Source organism: Schistosoma mansoni, chromosome 3 (genome assembly GCF_000237925.1).
Source record: "Schistosoma mansoni strain Puerto Rico chromosome 3, complete genome".
NCBI classification, from domain to species: Eukaryota; Metazoa; Platyhelminthes; class Trematoda; order Strigeidida; family Schistosomatidae; genus Schistosoma; species Schistosoma mansoni.
In genome coordinates, this window is record NC_031497.1 from 14782751 (window position 1) to 14805637 (window position 22887).

The 22887-nt window shown below is 38.6% G+C and overlaps 2 protein-coding genes across 2 annotated transcripts in view; both read left to right on the plus strand.

The window, feature by feature from the left end:
• The first annotated feature begins 9790 nt into the window (after positions 1–9790).
• Positions 9791–13917, plus strand: Smp_123620 (C85 protease (C85 family)). The gene is made up of 2 exons (XM_018799362.1): positions 9791–9984; positions 12723–13917. Exon 2 carries the CDS (start codon positions 12819–12821, stop codon positions 13698–13700), a length of 882 nt encoding a protein of 293 aa, XP_018651159.1. The 5' UTR covers positions 9791–9984; positions 12723–12818; the 3' UTR covers positions 13701–13917.
• An 883-nt stretch (positions 13918–14800) lies between these two features.
• Smp_123610 (serine/threonine kinase) overlaps positions 14801–22887 on the plus strand; it is a gene marked incomplete at its 3' end in the record, with an annotated part of 53515 nt that continues 45428 nt past the window's right edge. Inside the window, exons 1-3 of the mRNA XM_018799363.1 lie at positions 14801–14958; positions 21279–21371; positions 22686–22881. Coding sequence (XP_018651160.1) covers positions 14831–14958; positions 21279–21371; positions 22686–22881 — 417 coding nt within the window. The 5' untranslated portion in view covers positions 14801–14830. The remainder of the gene's footprint in view (positions 14959–21278; positions 21372–22685; positions 22882–22887) is intronic.

Below are 22887 nucleotides of genomic sequence, written 5' to 3' on the forward strand. Positions count from 1 at the left end.
ATTGGGTAAGCCGTGCTTCGCATCACATTCAACTGTTACCCAACTTAGACTGGGTTGGCATTCTTCGACTGTAAAGGTGTAACTGGTCAAGGTGTTGTCAAACTCCAAATGCTTGTGGCATCTTTAATTCTTTTTTACACATTATTAAGAACTTTGGTCATTATTAGATCTCGAATGTGTTCTTTTGCTGAGGCCCACAAAAAATCTGGTGTGTCTGTATTTTTTGTCAAAACCATTATCTTGAGTTCACATTTAACCAACCAGATGTTTCTTTTGTGGTCCCGATATTACTTCATGGTATATATGATATCAAACACTCCAAGTAGCACACGAACCCCAACCACAGAGTCAATGACAGCTGAATTGGGCGACCTACGTGCACATTGTGCGTTGACTGTGGCTAGCCTAGAGGGCGAGCTAGATGCATTACAATTTTCACTTTCCAGTCTGACATCGCGAAGGTCCCGTAGTGGTCCTCGAGAGAGTAGAAGCCAGCATTCTAAGAGGACAAACAGTTATGATGACTACATTTCTTAGTTCCATAGAAAATATTGAGATAAAACTAGATAGCATGTTACGTGCTGCAAACCACTTGAGTCACTTTCATTGTTGGGAAACTCACCGACCAGGCAAGTGGAGACGACTGCTACTGGTCGTGCTCCCGGTCGCCTCCCGGACAAGATCACCAGCTATAAATTCCCAGTAGACACTGGGGCTGAAGTCATTATTATTCTAGTTATCTTAGCCAAAAGACCAATGGCAAAATATGGAGAATACTCCTTAAGTGCAGTTAACAAAACTGGAACAAAGACGTTTGTAGAACAACTCCTGATATTATACCCGGGAATAAGAAGCCGTTTAAACTAGGTGTTTATTATTCCCCATATCTGTCACTATATATTATGTCCAGACTTCGTAGTTGATATTAAGGAACGAAAATGAACCGATTCTTGTTCGAAACCTCAAGTTCTGAGAGTTCAGTCAGACTATCCCATGCACAGTAATAAAATCAACACCCCATGACACTGTATCTTCGTCAATATTTTATCCAAACTACCTAAACAACGAAACAAGTCTACATTGAAAATACTAACATTCAGTAATACATCATTACTAAAGGTCCACATCAACTACCATCAGACAAGCTTGCCGTTGTAAAGCCGAATTCGAGGACGTTATGCGACCAGGAATATTACGTCCCTCAAGTAGCCTTTAGACATCCTCACTTCATATGGTACCTAAGAAAGATCGTGATTGTCAACCTTGAGAGAGTATCTGCTGTTGAATAACTTGATGCTACCTGACCGTTAATAATTTGGTAGAATTAGAAAATCAGCAACAGCAGCACATGCTATTTTCAGTAAACACCAAATCGGTATTAAATATATCAAAATAATTCAGAAAGGTTTTTCTAACTATAAAGAGAAGCGAGCTGCTGGAGCTTTTCGCATAACGCTAAAGGCCTCTCCCCTCAATGGGAAAGAAGGCCTGACTATTCATCTAACCTAGACTGTTTTTCCATACAACCACCCTGTTCATTTTCCACGCAATCTACACATACACACACACACACACACTCAATTTTAACCCCACTACTTTGTATTACAAATGTATGCATTCTTCACATCCACCTTCTTACACACAAATCAATACAGTAATATTTCATACAGAATCACCTTAACTAAAATAACTTGACGCTGACAGGTTCATTTCTAGTTCGATTTTGACAGTACTAAAAATATTCTGCATTGTTTCCTTTGTACTATTTAAACTTGTGTTAATACTATTTCGTTTTTATATTTACTATGAAGGAGTGACTTATACTAAGTCACGAAACGTCAGAAATCCAATTTTCTACATGTCAGGGGATCACAATACTACATTTGTTAATAACTGTCTATCCAATAATCAATTTATTTATTTATTTTGTCATTTATTTATTATTATCATTAATGGCTTTAGTCAATATTATATTTTTGGTACAATATAGAATTCTCAGAACAAAGCATTTCAACAAGTTTCCCTTTCTTAATCTATCCTGACGACAAATATTAAATGATTGCCAGTTAGATGTTAGCAATACAAGAATTGAAATTTAAAGAATTGGAAAGGAAAAGTGTGGAAATAATAAAACCATGAAGAATGATCAAAAGTTAATATATAGAACGTAAAGCATAAATTTCCACTATCTATTGAGAAATAAAGATAGGAAATAATTCCAAATGACTAATGAACCCATGGAATGAGAACTTTGAAAGGAACATCCATCTAGATCATTCCAAATGACTGTGATTCATATCATCAGAAGCTTCTATTCACAGATTATAGTTATATCACGAATCTTGACTAGTAAGTTCAGATATCATGGCATGACTGTGTGTCTAACAAATGATCATTTTATGAGATTATGTCATATCATATTTTGGTCTCCATTAAATCGTTTCCAATCTACTTCTATGTTGGTTGCTATTGGATTTCGGATTAGTTGGTGGTTATGTATTTAATAAATATTGCCGAATCATATTGACTGATAAATCCTTAAAACTTCATCAATTAATTCACAATTTTTTAGGTAAAACTAGAAGATAACACTTTTTATTATTAGTTTGATGATTATAGCGTATTCATCAAGCTGTTCCAAGATATCTATGATCACATACTAAAACACTCCTATTTGTTTCATTGTCACGGATTATAATAGTGCTAATTGATGGTTCATCATCATTCATGATTCGATATGATCTGTATACCGCAGATATATCCGTTTAATTGAACATTGGAAATATAAATTTTAATTCATACATTTTGTTAAATAAAATGAAATCAAATATATACCATAAAATAATGAATTATAAATTATAATTTAATACAGATTAGTGAATGACTAGTTGTTTTTCTTAAAATTTTATATTATTATTTAAAAATATTTCATTTATTTCAACTAATTAGTCAAGAAATAACCTTAACAGAATTTTAACAATTATTCTCTATGTTGAGATCATGAGTCAATTGAAGCTAGACCACCATGGAAAACCTGCAAGCACTGGATGGCCGTTTCGTCCTATTGTGGGACTTCTCAGCAGTGCGCGTCCACGATCCCGCCTCGCAAGATTCGGACCCAGGACCAATCAGTCTCGCGCGCACGGCTGTTCAGTGCTTCCAGGTTTTCCATAGTGGTCTAGCTTCAATTGACTAATCATCTCAACTATTAAAATTACTATAATATCCACAAGACCCATTCTGATATTCTCTATGTATTCATATATTATAGTGGAAAATAAAGTCAGATAAGCCTGGAAATTTATGATACATCCAGCTGACGAGTCCCAAGTAGGACGAAACGCGCACCCTGGATTTCACTGCTAGCCACTATTCATCTTTGCTTATATTGTGAATACTGTTAAAACTTACATTAAACAAACGTATGTGATTTTATATACTAAATAATTTAAGTTTTGTTTATTGTCTAAGAAAAAAACATTATATATTGATAAATCACTGTATTATCATTTCATGTTCCATGTTAAAGGTGATGATTGTTCGCTAATTGTGGAAAATAAATTACTAATCTGATTAGTTTTATTATAAATTTGGTTTACTTTTGTAATGAACTTATCAGATGATACAGAATTTAACTAAATTATGTTGCCATGTAACTATTTTAACTACTTCATCATCTTACTATTTTATGTTTAGCTGTTTTCTCTTATTGAAGTGATTAAAAACGATTATATTATCCCATATATTTTGATAATCATCTTTTTATGATTCTGTATGCTTAAAAGTAGATAAAATCAGTGTATAATTAACACCCTCAAAATTACTTTGCCAATTATTTCTTTTGAAGTTATTACACTCATGGTAAAATAAGTCAGTCGTGACATTCAGCCTAATTTTTGTTAGTATGCAAGACGGAGGATGTTTCAAACTAGGTCTAAGAAGCTATTCATCTCTCTACTACCTTTTAAATACATATATCACTTGAAAAGTAAGAGAAATGTCTGCCAAAAACAGAAATAACTTGACTAAGTTGATGAAGCATTTAATAAATAACTTACGATGTTGAATGGAGTTGATACCTAGGTTTAACTTATTTTCAACCCTGTTTTATGAAGTTTCAATCTAGAAAGTAAGACTGGCTTATACACGTCTTCACGAACAGTAAATATATTACCTAATTACAAACTTTTGAACAGACAGATTATTTTATCTTAGTTAAAACAAGAGTACAATATTTCAATTTCTAAAATATTGAACTATAAAGATCCTAACTTGAAAAATAGTTTATCGCTGAAATGATCGCACAAATATTCGTATACGTGCTTATAAGCAAATGTGGATGTTTACTGAAAACTTGGATTCAATCTACTCTTACTTACTTACGTTTACTTACGCCTGTTACTCCCAATGGAGCATAGGCCGCCGACCAGCTTTCTCCAACCCACTCTGTCCTGGGCCTTCTTTTCTAGTTCTATCCAGTTCTTGTTCATTCTTCTCATGTCTGTCTCTATTTCTCGGCGTAATGTGTTCTTTGGTCTTCCTCTTCTCTTTTGACCTTCAGGATTCCATGTGAGGGCTTGTCTTGTGACACAATTAGGTGATTTCCTCAAGGTGTGCCCAATCCACTTCCAGCGCTACTTCCTGATTTCTTCCTCCACTGAAATCTGGTTTGTTCTCTCCCACAGTAACTTGTTGCTGATAGTGTCTGGCCGACGGATCCGAAGTATCATGCGTAGAAAGTTGTTAATAAACACTTGTATCTTCTGGATAATGGCCTTCGTAGTTATTCACGTCTCCGCCCCATACAGTAGAACTGTCTTGACATTTGTATTGAAAATTCTGATTTTGGTGTTGGTTGACAGTTGTTTTAAGTTCTAGATGATCTTCAGTTGTAGATATGCTGCTCTTGCTTTGCCGATCCTCGCCCTCACATCTGCATCTGATCCACCGTGTTCATCAATGATGCTGCCCAGATATGTAAAGGTTTCCACATCCTCCAAAGCTTATCCGCCAAGTGTAATTTGATTGGTGCATATTGTATTGTATCGGAGAGTCTTGCTTTTCCCTTTGTTTATATTGAGACCTACTGCTGCTGAGGCTGCTGCTACACTGGTAGTTTTCTCCTGCATTTGTTGTTGCGTTTGTGATAGAAGAGCCAGATCATCCGCGAAGTCTAAGTCGTCAAGCTGCATCCTGCCTGTCCACTGTATCCCATGCTTTCCTCCAGATGTTGACGTCTTCATGATCCAGTCGATCACCAGGAGAAAGAGAAAGGGTGAGAGTAAGCAACCTTGACTGACACCGGTCTTTACTTCAAACGAGTCGGTGAGCTGACCTCCGTGGACGATTTGGCAGTTTAGTTCATCATAGGAGTTCCGTATGATGTTGACTATCTTCTCAGGCACGCCGTAGTGTCGAAGAAGCCTCCATAGTGTCGTCCTGTCCACGCTATCAAATGCCTTCTCGTAGTCAATGAAGTTGATGTAGAGTGATGAATTCCATTCGATTGATTGTTCCACAATGATACGTAGAGTTGCGATTTGGTCTGTACATGATCTATTCTTACGAAATCCAGCTTGTTGATCTCGAAGTTGGGCGTCCACGGAATCCTTCATCCTGTTTAACAATACTCTGTTGAAGACTTTTCCTGGTATTGAGAGAAGAGTGATGCCCTTGTAGTTGTCGCACTTGCTGAGATCACCTTTCTTTGGTATCTTGATCAGAGGTCCTTTTTTCCAGTCTTTTGGTACTTGTTATTCATCCCAAATCTTACTGAAGAGGATGTGGAGTATCTTGGCAGTTGCTGCTACATTTGCTTTCAGTGCCTCTGTCGGGATGTTGTCTGGTCCCGCTGCTTTGCCGCTCTTGATTTGTCTAATGGCCATGCTGATCTCTTCAATTGTTGGTGGGCCAACATCGATTGGGAGGTCTGTGGGTGCTGCTTCGATGTTGGGTGGGTTCAGTGGAGCTGGTCGATTCAAGAGTTCTTTGAAGTGTTCTACCCACCTGTTTCGTTGTTCTTCAATGTCGGTGATTACTTTGCCTTCCTTGCTTTTCACTGGTCTTTCTGGCTTGCGGTGATTTCCAGCAAGTTTCTTGGTTGTATCATACAGTTGTCTCATGTTTCCCTCTCTTGCAGCCTTTTCCGCTGTCATCGCTAAATCTTCCACATATTTACGTTTGTCGGTTCTGATGCTCCTCTTCACTTGCTTGTTTGCCTCTGTGTATTCGGCTTGTGCCTTGGCTTTTTCTGCTCTTGTTCGGCTGATATTGATTGCTGCCTTCTTGTTCCTCCTTTCTCCAATTTTATCCAGTGTACCAACAGTGATCCATTCCTTGTGATGGTGCTTCTTTTGGCCCAGAACCTCCTGACATGTTGAAACGATTGCCTCCTTGATACCTTTCCAGTTGTTCTCCATGGTCGTTCCCTCTCCATTGAGTAGATCATGAAAGGCCTGGAACCTGTTGCTGAGGGCTATGTTGAATTTGTTGAGTTTGTCAGTATCTCGAAGAAAGGTCGTATTAAACTTTTGTGATGTTGTCCGCGCCATTGTCCAGTGCTTCTTGAGTTTTAGTTTCATCTTGGCGACCAGCAAATGGTGATCGGATGCTATATCAGCTCCTCTTCTGGTTCTCACATCCTCCATCGTCCTCCTGAACTTTTTGTTGATGCAGATATGGTCGATTTGATTCTGTGTAGTGTGATCCGGTGAAATCCAAGTGGCTTTGGGTATGTTTTTGTGTGGGAACATGGTGCCACCTATGACCAGTTTATTGAAGGCACATAGATTTGCAAATCTCTCACCGTTTTCGTTCCTTCCTCCCAGTCCATGTTGTCCCATGACGTCTTCGTATCCAGTGTTGTCCTTTCCAACCTTGGCATTGAAATCTCCCATCAGAATGGTCAGGTCCTTGGTTGGGCACTTCTCGAAGATTGACTGCAGCCTATCGTAGAATTGGTCTTTAGCGTCTTCATCGTAGTCGTTGGTAGGCGCATAGCATTGGATGATGTTCATTGTAATGCCCTCTCTCTTTGTTTTGAAGGAGGCTTTGATGATTCTTGGTCCATGAGATTCCCATCCAATAAGTGCATTTTGTGCTTTTCTAGACAGCATCAATGCAACTCCTTGTGTATGTGGGGCATTTTCTTCTTCATGACCGGAGTATAACAGAAGTTTCCCTGAAGATAGTCGTTGTTGTCCAACCTGCGTCCAATGTGTTTCACTGATTTCAAGCACCTCCAGGTTGTATTTTCTCATTTCTGCAGCAATTCGGAAGACTCTTCCGGTCTCCCACATTGTCTGGACATTCCATGTACCTATAAAAATTGTCGCTCTGGTTGTAAGAAGGTGCATCGGCCTCATGACTTCCGAAGGAACTCGGCTTTCATCATGAGACGTCATTTTTCCTTCTACTCCCAGGGCAGAGTTTGAATGGTTTGAATGATTTTTTCTGGTTAGCGTTTTTTTAGCGAGTTGATTTTCTACGGGATGGGGTCGCTAACCCCATGCCCAACCCTCCTCCTTTACCCGGGCTTGGGACCGGCAGTAGCCCCTGGAGGAGCTACAGGCGGAGGGGTATCTACGGTCAAGAAAATACAAACCATCAAATGCCTCCGTAGTAACATGACAGGATGAAGGGGTGAGCTAAAAGTAGTCAGAAACATGTGCTTTTATTTAGAGGTGAAGACCAGGCCATAACTGAAACATGACTTTCGCCTGACACTGTGGACGAAGAAATGTGCTTGCAAGGCAGGACAATTTCCAGGCACGTTAATGCACACAAGGCAGGATTGGGGGTGTTGACACACATTAACAGTCACTTCAAAGCCGTACCACGCTCTGCTGTATGAATTGAGGTAACAGAATCAGGTGATACTGAAGCTTCCATATCTTGGGTTTGACCAAGTAATAATAGCTAAAGATTTCTACACCCTGTAGGGGTGGCTATCATGTCAAGCCCACATAGGTTGTTCTAGCCTCTGGTCAGATCAATCTATTTATTCTTCTCAAGCCACATTTTTACCCTGTTACTTATTTGCTTATTAATCCTGACTGTTTTTTACGTAATCATGTGTTGCCAATTACTTATTTCACTCATCACGTTGGTATCTTTTTTTGTCTGTCTATAAATGTCGATTCATGTATGGTTAAATCGAGTCGGCTTGCTCGCTTTCTCCATTGCGCGTTATCTTGTTTTGCCTCGCCTTCCGATCAACTATCATACAATATATACATACTCAAAAACTTCATTCTTGTATTTGACTTATTTTATTCCGTTGTTCACCAATGAGATTGAGGTCGGTGATTATGTATGAGGATCGGCAATATGTATAAGTCGACAACAAGCAGCAAACGACCTACCTGGTGTCAGGTCTCGAGCCACAAATGCTCCATCCCTAAATCTCAGCTAGGAGGACACAACCCCAACGTTGTGGTTCCATGAGCGACTTCTCACAACCGTCATCATTTCAGGACAGGCTGAACATGGGAGTGCTATCATGAGACATGAGACGGATGGAAAATCTCGAGATATAGAATGCTTACTGATAAATGAACGGCTTCCAGTTAGCGATATCTATATCTAAACACCAATCAGAAGCAGCGACCATGTTCCCTAACTCAGTCACACTAGAGCAGATGAAATAACAATGGGAGAGTATCTTCACTACTTCCCATGGCCACGAGAATAACGAAAGCCAACAGTAGAGGACCACTGGAAAGTAGTGAAGGATGTCATTCGGAACGATATCTCACATAACGTACCTCAAGTTGAGGACAAAACCGAAAAGAGAACTTGCGTTAAGCGAGGCACAGAATGATCTTTGGAGGACAAATGGAGAGGCCAGAACAAGTAGTAAGACCTCCAGAAGGATTCTGACCGTCGTTCATTAAGTAACGGCCTGAGTATCATATATCGTTATAAACAGCTGGGTTCCTACCTGACAGCATCGGTGATCCACTGTCACAGGTTACAGAAGCTCGTTAAGCGAAAGCTTGTATTCTGTCCAGAACCGTTAGAAATCATGTGAGGTGATCTCACGATAGAATACAATATAATGAGTACTTCAAGCCACTTCAACACGAGCATAGTACCAGAACATCAACACACTCATCAAGGCAACCCACGACATTTCGCACATTAAGGGGCGAACACTCAGACATGCTCTCACTTTTTCTGACGAAGAGTCAACCCTATTTGAAGTGTTCTCCCATCAGAAGTGACCACAGTTCCGTCAGTGGATGGCTCTAAGAGCATACTTGTCGAATGCATACTCACCAGTGGATTACCATCTATCTCCTGAACCAGCTGTCTGATGTATATCACACAAGTTAACATGGTTATCATTACCATATACCAGTAACAACTTCCTAACTACTTACTATTATTCACTCAATTCCGTCTCCTTACATATCACCAATTATTTAACCTAGTTATTTATTCTTGGAACAACCATTTTCTCTTAGCACCCAAATTATCACTTTATTATCTTCACATTTCAACTAACCAACCTCCCGCCTAGTGATGTGATAGCTGCTGGTGCCCAAAGTCTCTGTTGCCCTGAAGCAAACTCACTCATTCAAGTATAAGATATAAAAATCCACAAATATCTACCACAGTGACAAGAAATAGTGCAGCCAAATAGTCAGACCACCACCCATTGGACATTTAAAAATGCCTGAAACCGTTCCGAAACAACAGGGAGCAAGCGCAAAGAAATCAGCTGGTTTGTACAAGCTCAAGACAAGGATATTGGATACATTGGATATAGTTGGACGTGGTCAAGTTGACTTTTGCGGTACAGTTTTGTTGTGTGGACGTCCTAACGCCTATTGAGCATAGCCTCCTCGTAACTGCGTTCTGATTCGCTGCACATAAAATTTTCCTAATTAAGGATTATGATACAGAAAACTCGCTTCATGGAAAGTGTTCTTTCGTTTCTATATGTTTGCAATACCGATTCAACATTCTCATATTGTTAAAGTAGGTTTTTCTTCATAACTCTCGGAAAACTTATCATTTTCCTGAACATTTTCAAAACTCATTGGTTGTAAATGCCAATGAATCTTTTAGTGAAGTAGATGCTGCGCTCGATGCTAAATGCGTTTATGATAAATTTAAAATGCATCACACGTCACTTAACATCGTTGGATCCTGAAAGAATAATATAGTGTATCGCAAAATGGTGCATTTGGGCAACTCATATACACCTAACAGAACACATTCTCCTGGTGGAAATTTATGGCAATGCAATCTTGGCTGGAGCGATAGCTTAAAACTGAATGTAGGAGAAGACACCAAATCATATGAATGTTTGACCTAGTAATTTTGCGCGAATCGACTCTATTTGGCCGAATTTGTTCCCACGACATGTTTAGAATAAAATGGTCAGGATTCTATATTTTTGAGTCGGTTTTCGAATTGGTAATTTTTGTATACCCTGTGGTCACTAACATACTAGACTCTTGCAGTTGGTTGTAAACTGCTAGTAATACTGTGTCACACTACCAAGATTGAGAGGCTCGTAGTTGATCTTGAAGTACCTAGCCTCATTACCGCCTTAGTACACAGATAACTGAATCAGAAATCTCTTACTAAAGACGTAGTGACAATATGGTCTGCTTTATTCGCATAGTTTACGAATTCTTTAGGCCTACAAAACGTATTCATTACTTTCGAGCATGCTTTTTCACTCCAGATACATTCCTAAGGAGGCCAGTATAAGTTTGGGCTTAGAAACGGGTTATAAGTAGTTTTATTGGTTCTTTTTCACCGTTCTTACTTCACTAAACAACGACCTAGAAATCATATAAACCCTAACCAGTCGCTCATGTGCCTCACAAAGCCCCCAATGCTCTATGGATTGTTAGTGATCTAATTTGGTTAAGCTTACTTAGGCAAAATAAGAAACATAATCAACCACTAAATAATTTTTCGGGTTAAATCTTCATCGAAAAGAATGAGCGATGCGTGGAGTTTCGTTTCCGTATCTTCAATTTTGCTACTTGACACTCTAAGGTCTTTGCCAATCCTAAGTAATTTTATCTCTAAACAAAGAGATCTTTCAAAACTCTACCCTCAATAAACAAGCTTCTTGCGGCAGTTCTTTAGTTTCGTGCAAAATCTTAAAACTCGTATAGTGGTTCCGATTGGCTTGGGAGTATGATATAGTTGCACTGAATAATGAAAAGCAGAACATTGTCTTTTCTAAATTGTGTTCAATTTCTTTCAGTATTGCCGATGATTCATTAGACTTGCTCATTTTTTAACATTTTGGTTTCGTGTGGTTGTGTGACGGCATGCATGTCATTAAAATTGCATTTTGTCAATCAATGATCAACTTAAGGGATTCTATGCCCTCCTCACTATTTAGGTGTAAGGTAAATTCAGAAAAACCAACGAAACTCCATTCCTTTACTCAGTCATGTTGGTGGTTCGTTAGCGATAGTCGATAAGTTTGTACACTTGCATGTTCCTGTGATTGCTGATAGCAAAATACACCTTTATCAACCTGAGTCACTTTTGTTGTCATTATGACCTGAATTCGGTCTCAAACGTCTAGTTACAAATAATTCTATGTGATCAGTTTAGTTTCATAGTTAAAAAGCCTTTTCTCTTCGAGTTGGTGTCCAACAGCTGTTTAGTGATTTTTTTAATCATTTGGCTACTGTAATGGTGAGTGGAAATAGTTTCATTGCCTTTACAGACAACGCTTTATCCTTCTGGTTACATACGGGTTGATGTCCATCCCAAAAATGCACTTAGAATACGTTAATAACAGCTCTCTTTGGTAAGAACTGAAAAAATCTAGGGTCTTTCGACCTCAACAATTCGACCATGTTCGGGATGCGTTTATTCCTCTCTAAATGTAAAATGTTGCTTCAAGGATAGTCTGCATCGAGTCTTAGTTTAATAACGAAATGAATAATCCACTTATTCCGGAAGTTTTGTGTTAGGGAATTTTCTGTATTTAGTAGAAACATTATCCGAAAATAAACTTACCGAACTTAATGAAGCGTGGATTCGCTACTCGCACCTGTGGGTTGCTTTCAACTAAGAATATTAGGTAATTTACTGAAGAACAGTATATTTTTATGGACATTCCAGTGTACCTGGCTATTATTGTGATATCATATTCGTCCTAATACATAGTTTTCAATACAAGTTCCAAATAAGAACCGATTCGACATAGTTCTACCTAAGCCCCCAAATGCCCTGGTACGGCCAAGGGTGGAGAGAGTTATCTCCCTATCGAAACGCTCTCATATGGCTACACGCGTATAGCCACTACCATGGAAGTCCTACTCACTGCTTTCTCGTGGCGGGGATGTTGTCTACGAAATTGAGAGGACGAAAAGCGAATATTCGGTACTTTAACAGGGTTAGCGGAGTTGGAAAACCCTGGTTCCAAACCAATGGTCCACATAGGCTCCAGAATCTTGAAGGAACAAAAGGCGTATGAACCTATTGTTGGTTGTTGATCTCAGCCCTCACACAAATCAGATGATATGTGCGGTTCATATATATTTGGTGCCTCCTTGTATCGATGTTTATGTTTAGTTAAGTAAATAATAGTTCCACCTAACTAGTTTCGTCAGTTCTAGGTTAGATTAATACATGAGTCTGTGTCTGGTTAGTGAATAGTACTGAGTCATGTTATATCACGGAATATGGATTAATCTTCTTTTCTGATATTTTTCTTTCTATTTCTTCCCATATAGCCTAAAAATCGGATTTGTCCACAATAATTTCCATTACTAATTGATACATCTATTATTGTGAGACTGTGGAGTAAACATCTAAATTTGTTTCTTTGTATGGGCTCAAAGTCAAGAGCTAATGGGAATCGTAAAAAGTCTAGAAAGAATAATGTTCACTTAGAAGCTCAACAGGATCGGACATCTAAAGTATGTTGCAAGGGAAATGATGAAAATGATTATTATCTGAAAAATGATCCATCAGCGCCGGAATTCCGTCAACAATTAAATCAACTTGGTTTAGATTTCCGGGAGGTACCATCAGATGGAAATTGTTTATTTTCATCGTTATCTGATCAATTATATGGAACAATAACTAATCATAAAGAAGTTCGTGAACAAGCTGTACTTTATATAGAAAAACATAAAGAAGAATTTGAGGCATTTTTCGATGTCAAAGATAAGTTAAATAAACTTCGATCGCTTGGAACTTACGGCGGTCACGAGTGTATCATTGCAATATCACGATATTTTTCTGTATATATTATCATACATCAACTGAAACAAAAACCTTGGCTAGCCGGAACTCCTGTTATTGACAAAACACATGTCAACGTTTCTACCTACCCTCAATTACATTTAGCTTATCATAATGGTGAACATTATTCAAGCGTACGAGTTTTCGGAGATAATTCCAGTAATCCTACAAGAATAAGGATTTGTCTTTCAACTGATAATTCTGCTTCATGTGCAAGCAATATATCTGATAGGAAATGTGTGGACTACTCTTCTGATGGCTCGGATGATAAAAACTCTATTCATTCATGTAAAAATTGTGATAGATGGTCTAATGAAATTTCTAACTGTAATACAGACTACTTCCAAACATTTCCATTTCACAGAAAATTAAGTAAAAAAGAAAAACGTCAACTTAAACGTAGATCTCTTGAATTGTCTAACTCGGAATTTGTTATTAAATCTATTTCCGCTCTACATATATAATTTGTAACTGATTTTCACTCCTTTTTTTACTTGTCGCAACGACTTTTCTGCTTCTTATTTCATACTAGATAACAAGTTCTTGAAAAATTGTATATTTGAGATTTTCGTATTTTTTCTCTCTCGATTACTGGACTTTATTTATAATTTCATATTTTACAACCATGTAGTTTTCACGAATATAGGATTGCAGTGTACTTATTCCAGATTACATTCTTTTTTATTAATAAATTTTTCTTGAAAATTGCCCTGTGTGTTTGGGAATTGAAGTGCTCCTGAAATTCACTTTTGACCAGCCATATTATGAAGACATTAAAAAAAGACATATTCTTAAAATTCTCAGCTCTTGAAACGAAATAACTCTAATATTCCTCTGAGGAGTTTAGTCTGAGCTCAAGAAAGCAAATGAGTCCTGTTAAGTAATATAGGCACTTTTATTACGTAATTTACAGCTGTGATGCTTTTGTTTGTAATTAAAGACACTACTGTTATTTCTGCATTTTAATATCTCACGAAGTTTTTGCTAGCTATTCTCGTCCTCAACACTATTTAGCATATTTATTGTCATGGCTCATTAGTCAATAAAGAGATATTTTGAAATATATATATATATATATATTGTAATCACAGTTGAAAGTAAAATACGCGTAAATGAATTGGGACCTGGTTTATATTCCTAAGTAGTACCAAACTTACATCCCCCAATGTCAGCAAAAAAACATACGAGAAATAATCCCACATAAAATAAGGGAGTGTGAAATGATTTATGTGCAAAGCAACCGAAAACATAAAGACCGATATGATACTTAAGGTTTAGATGAATACACATAAGGAATGTTTCTTTTGCTAACGCTTAGTTTTATGGTGTTGATTCCTTTTATTTCTAGAACCTTGTTAAGGAAATACAATGTTCTTTTTGTGTTATTTAGATAATCAGTTCGATATTCTTTAATATATATGCTTTGTTTTAATTCAACCACGACTTGTTAGAAATAACCATATCTCATGTTTGCATTATGTGTTTTAATGCACTGTGTTTACTGACTTATTTTTTTCTATATTTCCAACAATTAGATTTTTGTGTATCTTATACTAAAAAAATACAAAATTAGATACTTATTTGTGAGGGAGGGATGGGTAACCAACTTACTGGATTATCACCTTCACCAGTCGTTGAAGATTATTTATCTGAATTATCCGGCCTAGTTGTATTTGAAGAAGAACTCTGCGGTTCTAGACTGTTTAAAGTGGCTAAAATAAGGTTAGTGTTTATTCGACTTCGCTTATTTGAAGTTATGTTGGTAATATTTTGTAAAGCTTTAATTCTTATTTATAAGTGTTACTGTAATCTGGGTTGATGCTTATCTTTCATCTTTTTCGGCCGTAATCACTAGAATAATTAGGGTCGTATGGACAAGATGTAAAGTTTCTTAAGAAAAAGCTTAGACACCAGATCATCAAACCAATGACTTATGTTATTGTACGTTTCTTGCTTCGAATGTACGAGACAGCAAAAACCAAGGTTGAAAACTAGACTCAACGCAGCTTAAGGTGCGTGTACCAACTAGTCAGTAGTACAACACGTAGTACTTTAGGCCCATTCACTTCACGCTGTGTTATAACTTGTTGGCCGAGTGGATGCCCTATTAACGTATGACGTGATAAAGCCGCCAATCAGAGAGCAGCGAATTATCGATTGGAACAGTGACACACGAAAACCGTACGAGCAGTCTAGAGTCCGTATCGGTCCTGCTTTCTGCCTAGCCCAGCCAGTTAAGTCCAAAACACCAATAACAACCTCTGGGGTGTAAATCATTATGTTTCAAGCATACTGAGTTTATATACCAAACAGACTGATCACATCGTACCAATAAAATAAAAAATAACGTTTGTACAAGAATTAGGCAAATGTGGGGGGCAGTAATTAATAGACTAGGGATAATTCAAGAATGATAAATCGTATAACCATAGTTTATAGTTTAAAATAAAGCTCATGATAAGAGGAACATGAATATGAATAGTTTAATTATTTAGCAATTATACGATAAAAATTGTATGCATAACATTGGTCCATAAATGGATCCCAAAGTTACCATTCGCTATTGTTATCGGGACATAACACACTGATAGCATTCCCTACCAACGTCCAATTAACTGATTACTTTATACTTTAGTTTTTTTTACTTCCATTTTGTCGTTCACTCTGTAAGCAAAAGTGTTGGCTGTCTGATTTCTCTGTTCATTCAGTATAATGTGCGACTGAGGATCCTTTGTTTATTATTTTGAATATATAATGTTCCAATTCACAGTCCCCTTTTAATAAGCTGTTCTCGCAATATTTCCGATCGCCGTACCACTGTCTTCTTTGGTGCTGTTCGTGACTCGCACTCATGATGCTCTTGAAACCATCTCTGCAGTTGACTGGCATCTACACGCTTCTGCTTGTCTTCTCTCCTGATCGTGTAAACCGAGACACCTCTCTCCGTGACAATGTACGATCCTTTCCACTTAGAGATCAACTTTCCTGACCCTGGTCCTCCTGCTATGCTGCCTTTCCGTTTTTTATACCTTACCAGGTCCCCCACTGCAAAAAGCTTCCACGTTCTCTTTTGCTGTTCCGCCTTCTTTGTGTCTGATATTTGTTTCTTTTCCACGTTCCTCATTGCCTCCCTCCTCTCTCTTCTTAATCTTGCTGTTGTGGCCAGGTCTTATTATGCACTGGAAGTCGTGGTTGTATACCATACATAGGAAAGGTGATTTCCTGGTTGTTCCTTGTATGGAAGCACGATGCGCCAGCAAAATTAGTGGTAACTCTTTCTCCCGATTCCCTCCCTTAGATGCTAACCATTCCTTTAACGTTCGGTTGTTTCTTTCTGTAAGCCCGTTCGTCTGAGGGTGATACAGTGAAGTTCGTATTCTCTTGATACTAACCTGCTTTAGACGGGCTTTAAACTGGCCACTTTCAAAACAGCGACCCTGATCGGTTAATATCATATTCGGTACTCCGTGACACGCTACAATATGCCAGATTATTACTTCGGTCACTGTTTTTGCCCGCCTAGTCTGCAATCGGTACGGGGTCCACCCACCGTGTATCATGTTCCGTCGTCACTAGCAGGTATTGGTTGCCTCTAGTCGTCTGTGGAAACGGTTCCATCACATCCACCGACCATAGGTCATCGACTGAGGTTACTGGGGCTGACTGCAATGACGGTTGTGTGTATCGATTGCTTTTCATTAGTTGGCACTGCTGGCAAGTTATCACATATTGGGCCACATCGTCTCTCATACGTGGCGAGTGTGCACTATGCCGTAGTAAATCCGTCGTTTTTGCGGTACCTGTATGCGCTACCTGGTGACACTCGTGTATCATCTTACGTCGCCAGGCTTTAGGGATCACAGCCACCCAATTTTTGTCATTGTCCTTTAAGACCTCTTCCACATGCTTGACGTGATCTGTTTCTGTCTGGCTGTACACAACTACATCGTCGCCATACACTTCGACATTATCTAGATCATTAAGCAGCAGCGACATTAATATTCTGAACGTAAACGGTGCACCTGCCAACTCAAATGGCATTCGTCTAAATTGGTACTGCTTGTCGCGTACAGTAGATGCTGTCTTGCTTCGATCGCTCTTTTTTATAGGCAGTCGCCAATAACCTGACGGCAGATCCAGCACTGTAAACACCGTAACATTTTGCAGCCGATCTAATATTTCCACTACTGTTGGCATTGCATATGGTTTCAGTTCTGTTATATTATTCAGTTCTCCAAAATCGACACAAAATCTATACTTTCCATTCGGTTTCTTTATCAAGAGTACTGGTAAGCTATACGGGCTGTCCGCTTCCTCAGATACACTCGACAAACTGCGTCGTCAACAACTATGCCTCCGACTCCTCATCCAGATTCGGCAGCGCGCGGCGCAACAACTTGTTAAGCTCCACGGCCAGCACCAGTGGGTCACCATCGATCGGCAACTTTGCTACTCGGAACCTTTGCAGTGCTTCTTCCCTGTCCACTGGGCTGTTGAACTCCGCCATCAACCGCTCTGTGACTGCCTCCCATGTCGTCCTCCCTCCAGCATCGTCCAAGCTGTCGTATACAGCGTCCCCAGCACCACCACCTTCGCCTTCGGCTCCTTCACTACCACTAGCTTTGCTGCAGTTTCAAACTCCTTCAGGAAGCTCAGCACATCCCCATTGTCAAATTCCTTCGGCCGTGGGATCTTCATCCTTGGTGGAGGCAGCGACACCAAATGTAGTGAATGAGAACATCGGTGAGGACTACCAATTATGTATTTAGCACAAATTATAAAGTTGCTTGATAAAATACAAAAACCATACTCTGATACTTTATTTGCAAAATGTTCATTAATTGTCTCAGGCTTCATTGTTCCTGGATTTCCACACCAATTGCTTTCTGTTTCTGTTCTTCCCTTCTCGATCTTCTCAATCTTCTGCTGCCAGATATTCTATGCCTGACTCACGACGTGTACTACTTATGTCGATATAAGTAGCCCACACCACACTACAAGCGGAGTTTAAACTCAATAATCAAATCCAAACTCGTTGAGTAGATTGTTATGAATTATGCAGAAACATAGGAACAAAAATCAAACCAATGGGAGATCCAACCAAAACAAAGAAGTAAACATTGACAGATTTAAGATCAAGAACCAATCAACATCGAGGTGTACAGGACAAGCTGTGAACCATATGTGGAGAAATTCGAACACCTCACTTTTATCCGAAGTTTGTTCTGATGATGTCGTTCATAAGGACGATGAAAGCTCCACGACCAAACCATCCAGCTCAGAGAACAAAACTCCATCAAAATAAGCAATTCTCATTTATATAAACATGATATCCGGGTACCATGGGAAACTTTTCTCATCTAGTTCCAACGTGACCAAATAATGAACAGTGAAGAAGCCATTAAGATAACACTTATAGAACATTTACAAGGTAACGAACCCGATGTTCCAAGATAATAACAAAAATGGATCTGTCATCATCGAGTCCAAAAATACACTGACAGATATCAGTATTACTTACACAATATTGCTATCGAGTGTAAGTAGTGTTTTTCAGACAGAGATGATTAAACACATAGTTGTTAAATATTCTTAGTTCAAGGGAGGGCTAACTTTTACAAACCTATATTATAACAACTTTCGCCGACACGTTGTATACTGGACCTCTGACAGCCAAATCACTGTCACAGTGACGTCAAAATAGGAGATATAAGAATAAATAATCCTGACCTTCACTGTGTGTAGATCACAACACCGCCAAAAGTAGTCGTAAACCTATCCGGATACGAGGATTTTTCGGTTACTTTCAAGGATTCACAATATTCCCATACAAACAGATATCATAGCTATACGGATCTCACCGGACCACACCACAGAGAACCAGATAATTCACGATAACCCTTATCAACAGATAACAAGCCTGTCAAGGTCTACTGAAAGAAGAAGAAATTATTATGGAGGATAACTGAGAAGGGATCAAAGAAGCATTAACTTTAACGTGCCAGGAAGTTTTTGACCACAAGAAGCATCATCATAAGGAATGGATCTCTATGGAAACCCTGGACAAGATTGAAGAGTGGAAGAACAAGAAGACAGCAATTAACAACAGTCAAACACGAGTAGAGAAAGTCAGGGAACAAGCTGAATACACAGAAGCAAACAAACAAATGAAGAAGAGCATTAGAGCTGACAAGCAGAAATACGTGGAATACCTAACAACGACAGCGGAAAAAGCTGCAAGAGAAGGAAATATAAAACAACTATATGACACTGTAAAGAAACTGGCAGGGAAATATAGTGAACCCGAGAGACCGGTCAAGGACAAAGAAGGGAAGACAATCACGGAGACTCAAGAATAGAGGAAAAGATGGGTAGAATACTTCGAGGAACTGCTGAATAGACCAGCTCCACTGAATCTACCGGACATCGAAGCAGCACACACACCTACCTATAGATGTCACTCCACTAACGATCGAAGAAATCAAGATGGCCATCAGACAAATCAAGAATGGGAAAGCAGCAGGACCTGAAACATACCAGCTGAGGCACTAAAGTCAGACATTTAATTAACTGCAAAGCTGCTCCACATTCTATCGAGGAAGATTTGGGAGGAAGAAGAAGTGTTGACAGACTGGGAAGAAGGACACCTCATCAAGATAACAAGACGATAACAAAGGCGATCTGAGCAAATGTGAGAATTACAGAGGCATCACACTGTTGTCAGTACCAGGAAAAGTTTTCAGCAGAGTGTTGCTGAACCGGATAAAAAGTTCAGTATACGCTCAACTTCCATATCAACAGACTAGAATCCGTCAGGATCAGTCTTGTACAGACCGAAACGTGACGCTACGGATCATCGTTGAACAATCAGTTGAGTGGAACTCATCACTATACATCAACTTCTTTGACTATGAGAAGGCGTTTGGCAGTGTGGATAGGATAGCGTCATGGAAACTTCTTCGACACTGTGGTATGAGTACCTGAGATCGTCAACATCATACGGAATTCATACGACGGACTACACTGCAAAATGTTTCATGGATGACAGCTGAAAGACTCATTCCAACTAAAGACTGGAGTCAGACAAGGCTGTTTCCTCTCTCCCTTCCTCTTTCTTTTAGTGGTTGACTGGACTTTGATGACCTCGACATCTGACTGGAAGCACGGAATAAAATGGATAGGTTGGATGCAGCTAGATGATTCGGACTTCACAGATGACCTGGCCCTCCTATCCCAGACAACTAATGTGGCAGCAGCCTCTCTGTCCGTAGGCCTCAACATACACAAGGAAAAAGTGAGATCCACAAATGCAACACGGAGAACACCAACGCAATCACACTTGATTGAGAAGCTCTGGAAGGGGTGGAGACTTTCACTTATCTGGGTAGCATCGTCAATGAACATGGAGGGTCGGATGCAGATGTAAAGGTGAGGATTGGCAGAACAAGGACAGCATTCCTACAATTGAAGAACATATGGAACTCAAAACAACTGTCGACCAACATCAAAGTCAGACTCTTCTATACGAGCGTCAAGACAGTTCTAGTATATGGAGCTGAAACTTGGAGAACTACCACAACCACCATCAAAAAGGTATATTTATTCATAAACAATTGTCTATGCATGATAATGAATACCCGTTTGCCGGATATCTACTGTGGGAGAGAAGAAAGCAGCTTCCAGCTGAAGAGGAAATTAGGAAAAAACGTTGGAAGTGCTTAGGATACACATTGAGGGAATCTACAAACTACATCACGAAGCAAGCGCTAACTTGTTTTCTTGAATGGAAACGGAAATGATGAAGGCCAAAGAACACACTGTGCCGAGAGTTGGGAGCAGTCATGAAAAGGATGAATAGCAACTGGAAAGGATTACTTAGGACAGAGTTGGATGGAGAATGCTGGAGAAGGGCCTTTGCTCCTCCACGAGGGGTAATAGGTGTAAGTAAGTATTGAGTTTAGCTAATTATAATTTATGGTTATTGAAAAGGGTATAAGAGAGATTTTTCTATTATATATCAACTTTGGTTAATTTCTTATTAGATCTGTTGATGGAGATAATCCACGTTCACTTGTAGCGAAAATATTTCCCAATCCAAATATCTCCCAATTATTATGGCGCTATCAAGCTATTATGTTGCCTTACTGTCATCGTATTAATTCTGGTTATAATTTACTACTTTTTAGCACGTAAGTATAAAGTTTCTAGTGTGATTTTTTCACTTGTATTGTTTTCATGAACGTGACAGTTATTGAAACGCTAATTAACTTATATCTTGGTGAACAAGAACACAAGTTGGGACAATCGATTGTATTTGAATACAAAATTACTGAACATAGTAAAATCTGAGGACTGTACAGTAAATACTCCATATGCAAAATCTCAACCAGTCGTCTCAGACTTCATTGTTCTTTCGTTTCCACACTAATCATTCTTTGTTCCCGTTCTCTTTTCTTTGATTTTCTTAACCTTATACCGCCAGGACCTTCACTTTCGACTAATGGTGGAGAAGATTTGTAGCTCAGGTGGATGATTTTGATGGAGTTTTGTTCTCGGAGCTGGATGGTTTGGTCGTGGAGCTTTCATCGTCCTTATGAACGACATCATCAGAACAAACTTCGGGTAGAAGTTTGTGCTGATGATACTTACTAATTATATCTGTCGCCATCAGTAGCACACACCACAATATCACGGATAGTGAATGTTTATTTTTGCTCATTATTAGTGGAATCTTAAAAGAGGATATTTCATCTTTAAAGGCTAATAATAGTCGAACTATAAAGGATTCTAAAAAAAGGACAATTTAGATTAACATGGATGGGATTTCTCTTTGATGTTTTATCTATTTTTGAAGACCTTTATTGACTGAACATCCTTTTGCTTCATTTTCGTTTTTAAACTGAGAGTTAGAATCCAACCCTACGAATTTTCTTTGAAACATTATCTATCTAAACAAAATGTCTAGTATCAATCAACCAGCTGCTTTCATAATTCTTTTTGTTGTTTCTATCTTAATCTGATGAACGATACAATAGGAAAATAGTTATTTGGATGGAACTAAAGTATGCAGTAAATTTATTTGTGACATTTCATTACCTGTACCTACAACCTGTGATATTCCAAAATGAATATAAGATTCCGAATTAAGTTAATGAAGATTCGAATAGACTATATAACCAAAGACTGTATACAAAAGATTACTTTAACCGAGGGCATAATAAATTTGAATTGATTGGGCTTTTAAATTTCAAGATATCTATCTAGTTAGTGTTCTGTGCTTAAAAATTGTACTGTTGAACTCCTTTTTTGATGACCATAATTGAGAAAGGTATTAGTTGGTATTTTTTCAGCTCTTAGCTGTGCATTTAAAAACTTTTTAAAAATGATTTATAGTAGAATGTTTCTTCTCTTATGTAGTAAATTATTCTATCTCTTTCCTTCTAATTTAGATCATATATAACTGAACGTAGCGGAGTACTTATCAGGGATTTTATTGATCAGTCATTAGCTGATCGTCTGTGTACAAGACCATTTTTATGTATTGAAGATAAAAGATGGATCGCTTATCAATTATTATGTGCTGTTGATCAGCTTCATAGTTATTCAACCAAAGCTTATAGTAAACATTCTAGAACTAATTATTCAGTAAGT

Excerpts from the sequence above, each read along its gene's own strand:
- Smp_123620 (XM_018799362.1), top strand. The coding sequence starts at position 12,819 with ATGGGCTCAAAGTCAAGAGCTAATGGGAATCGTAAAAAGTCTAGAAAG.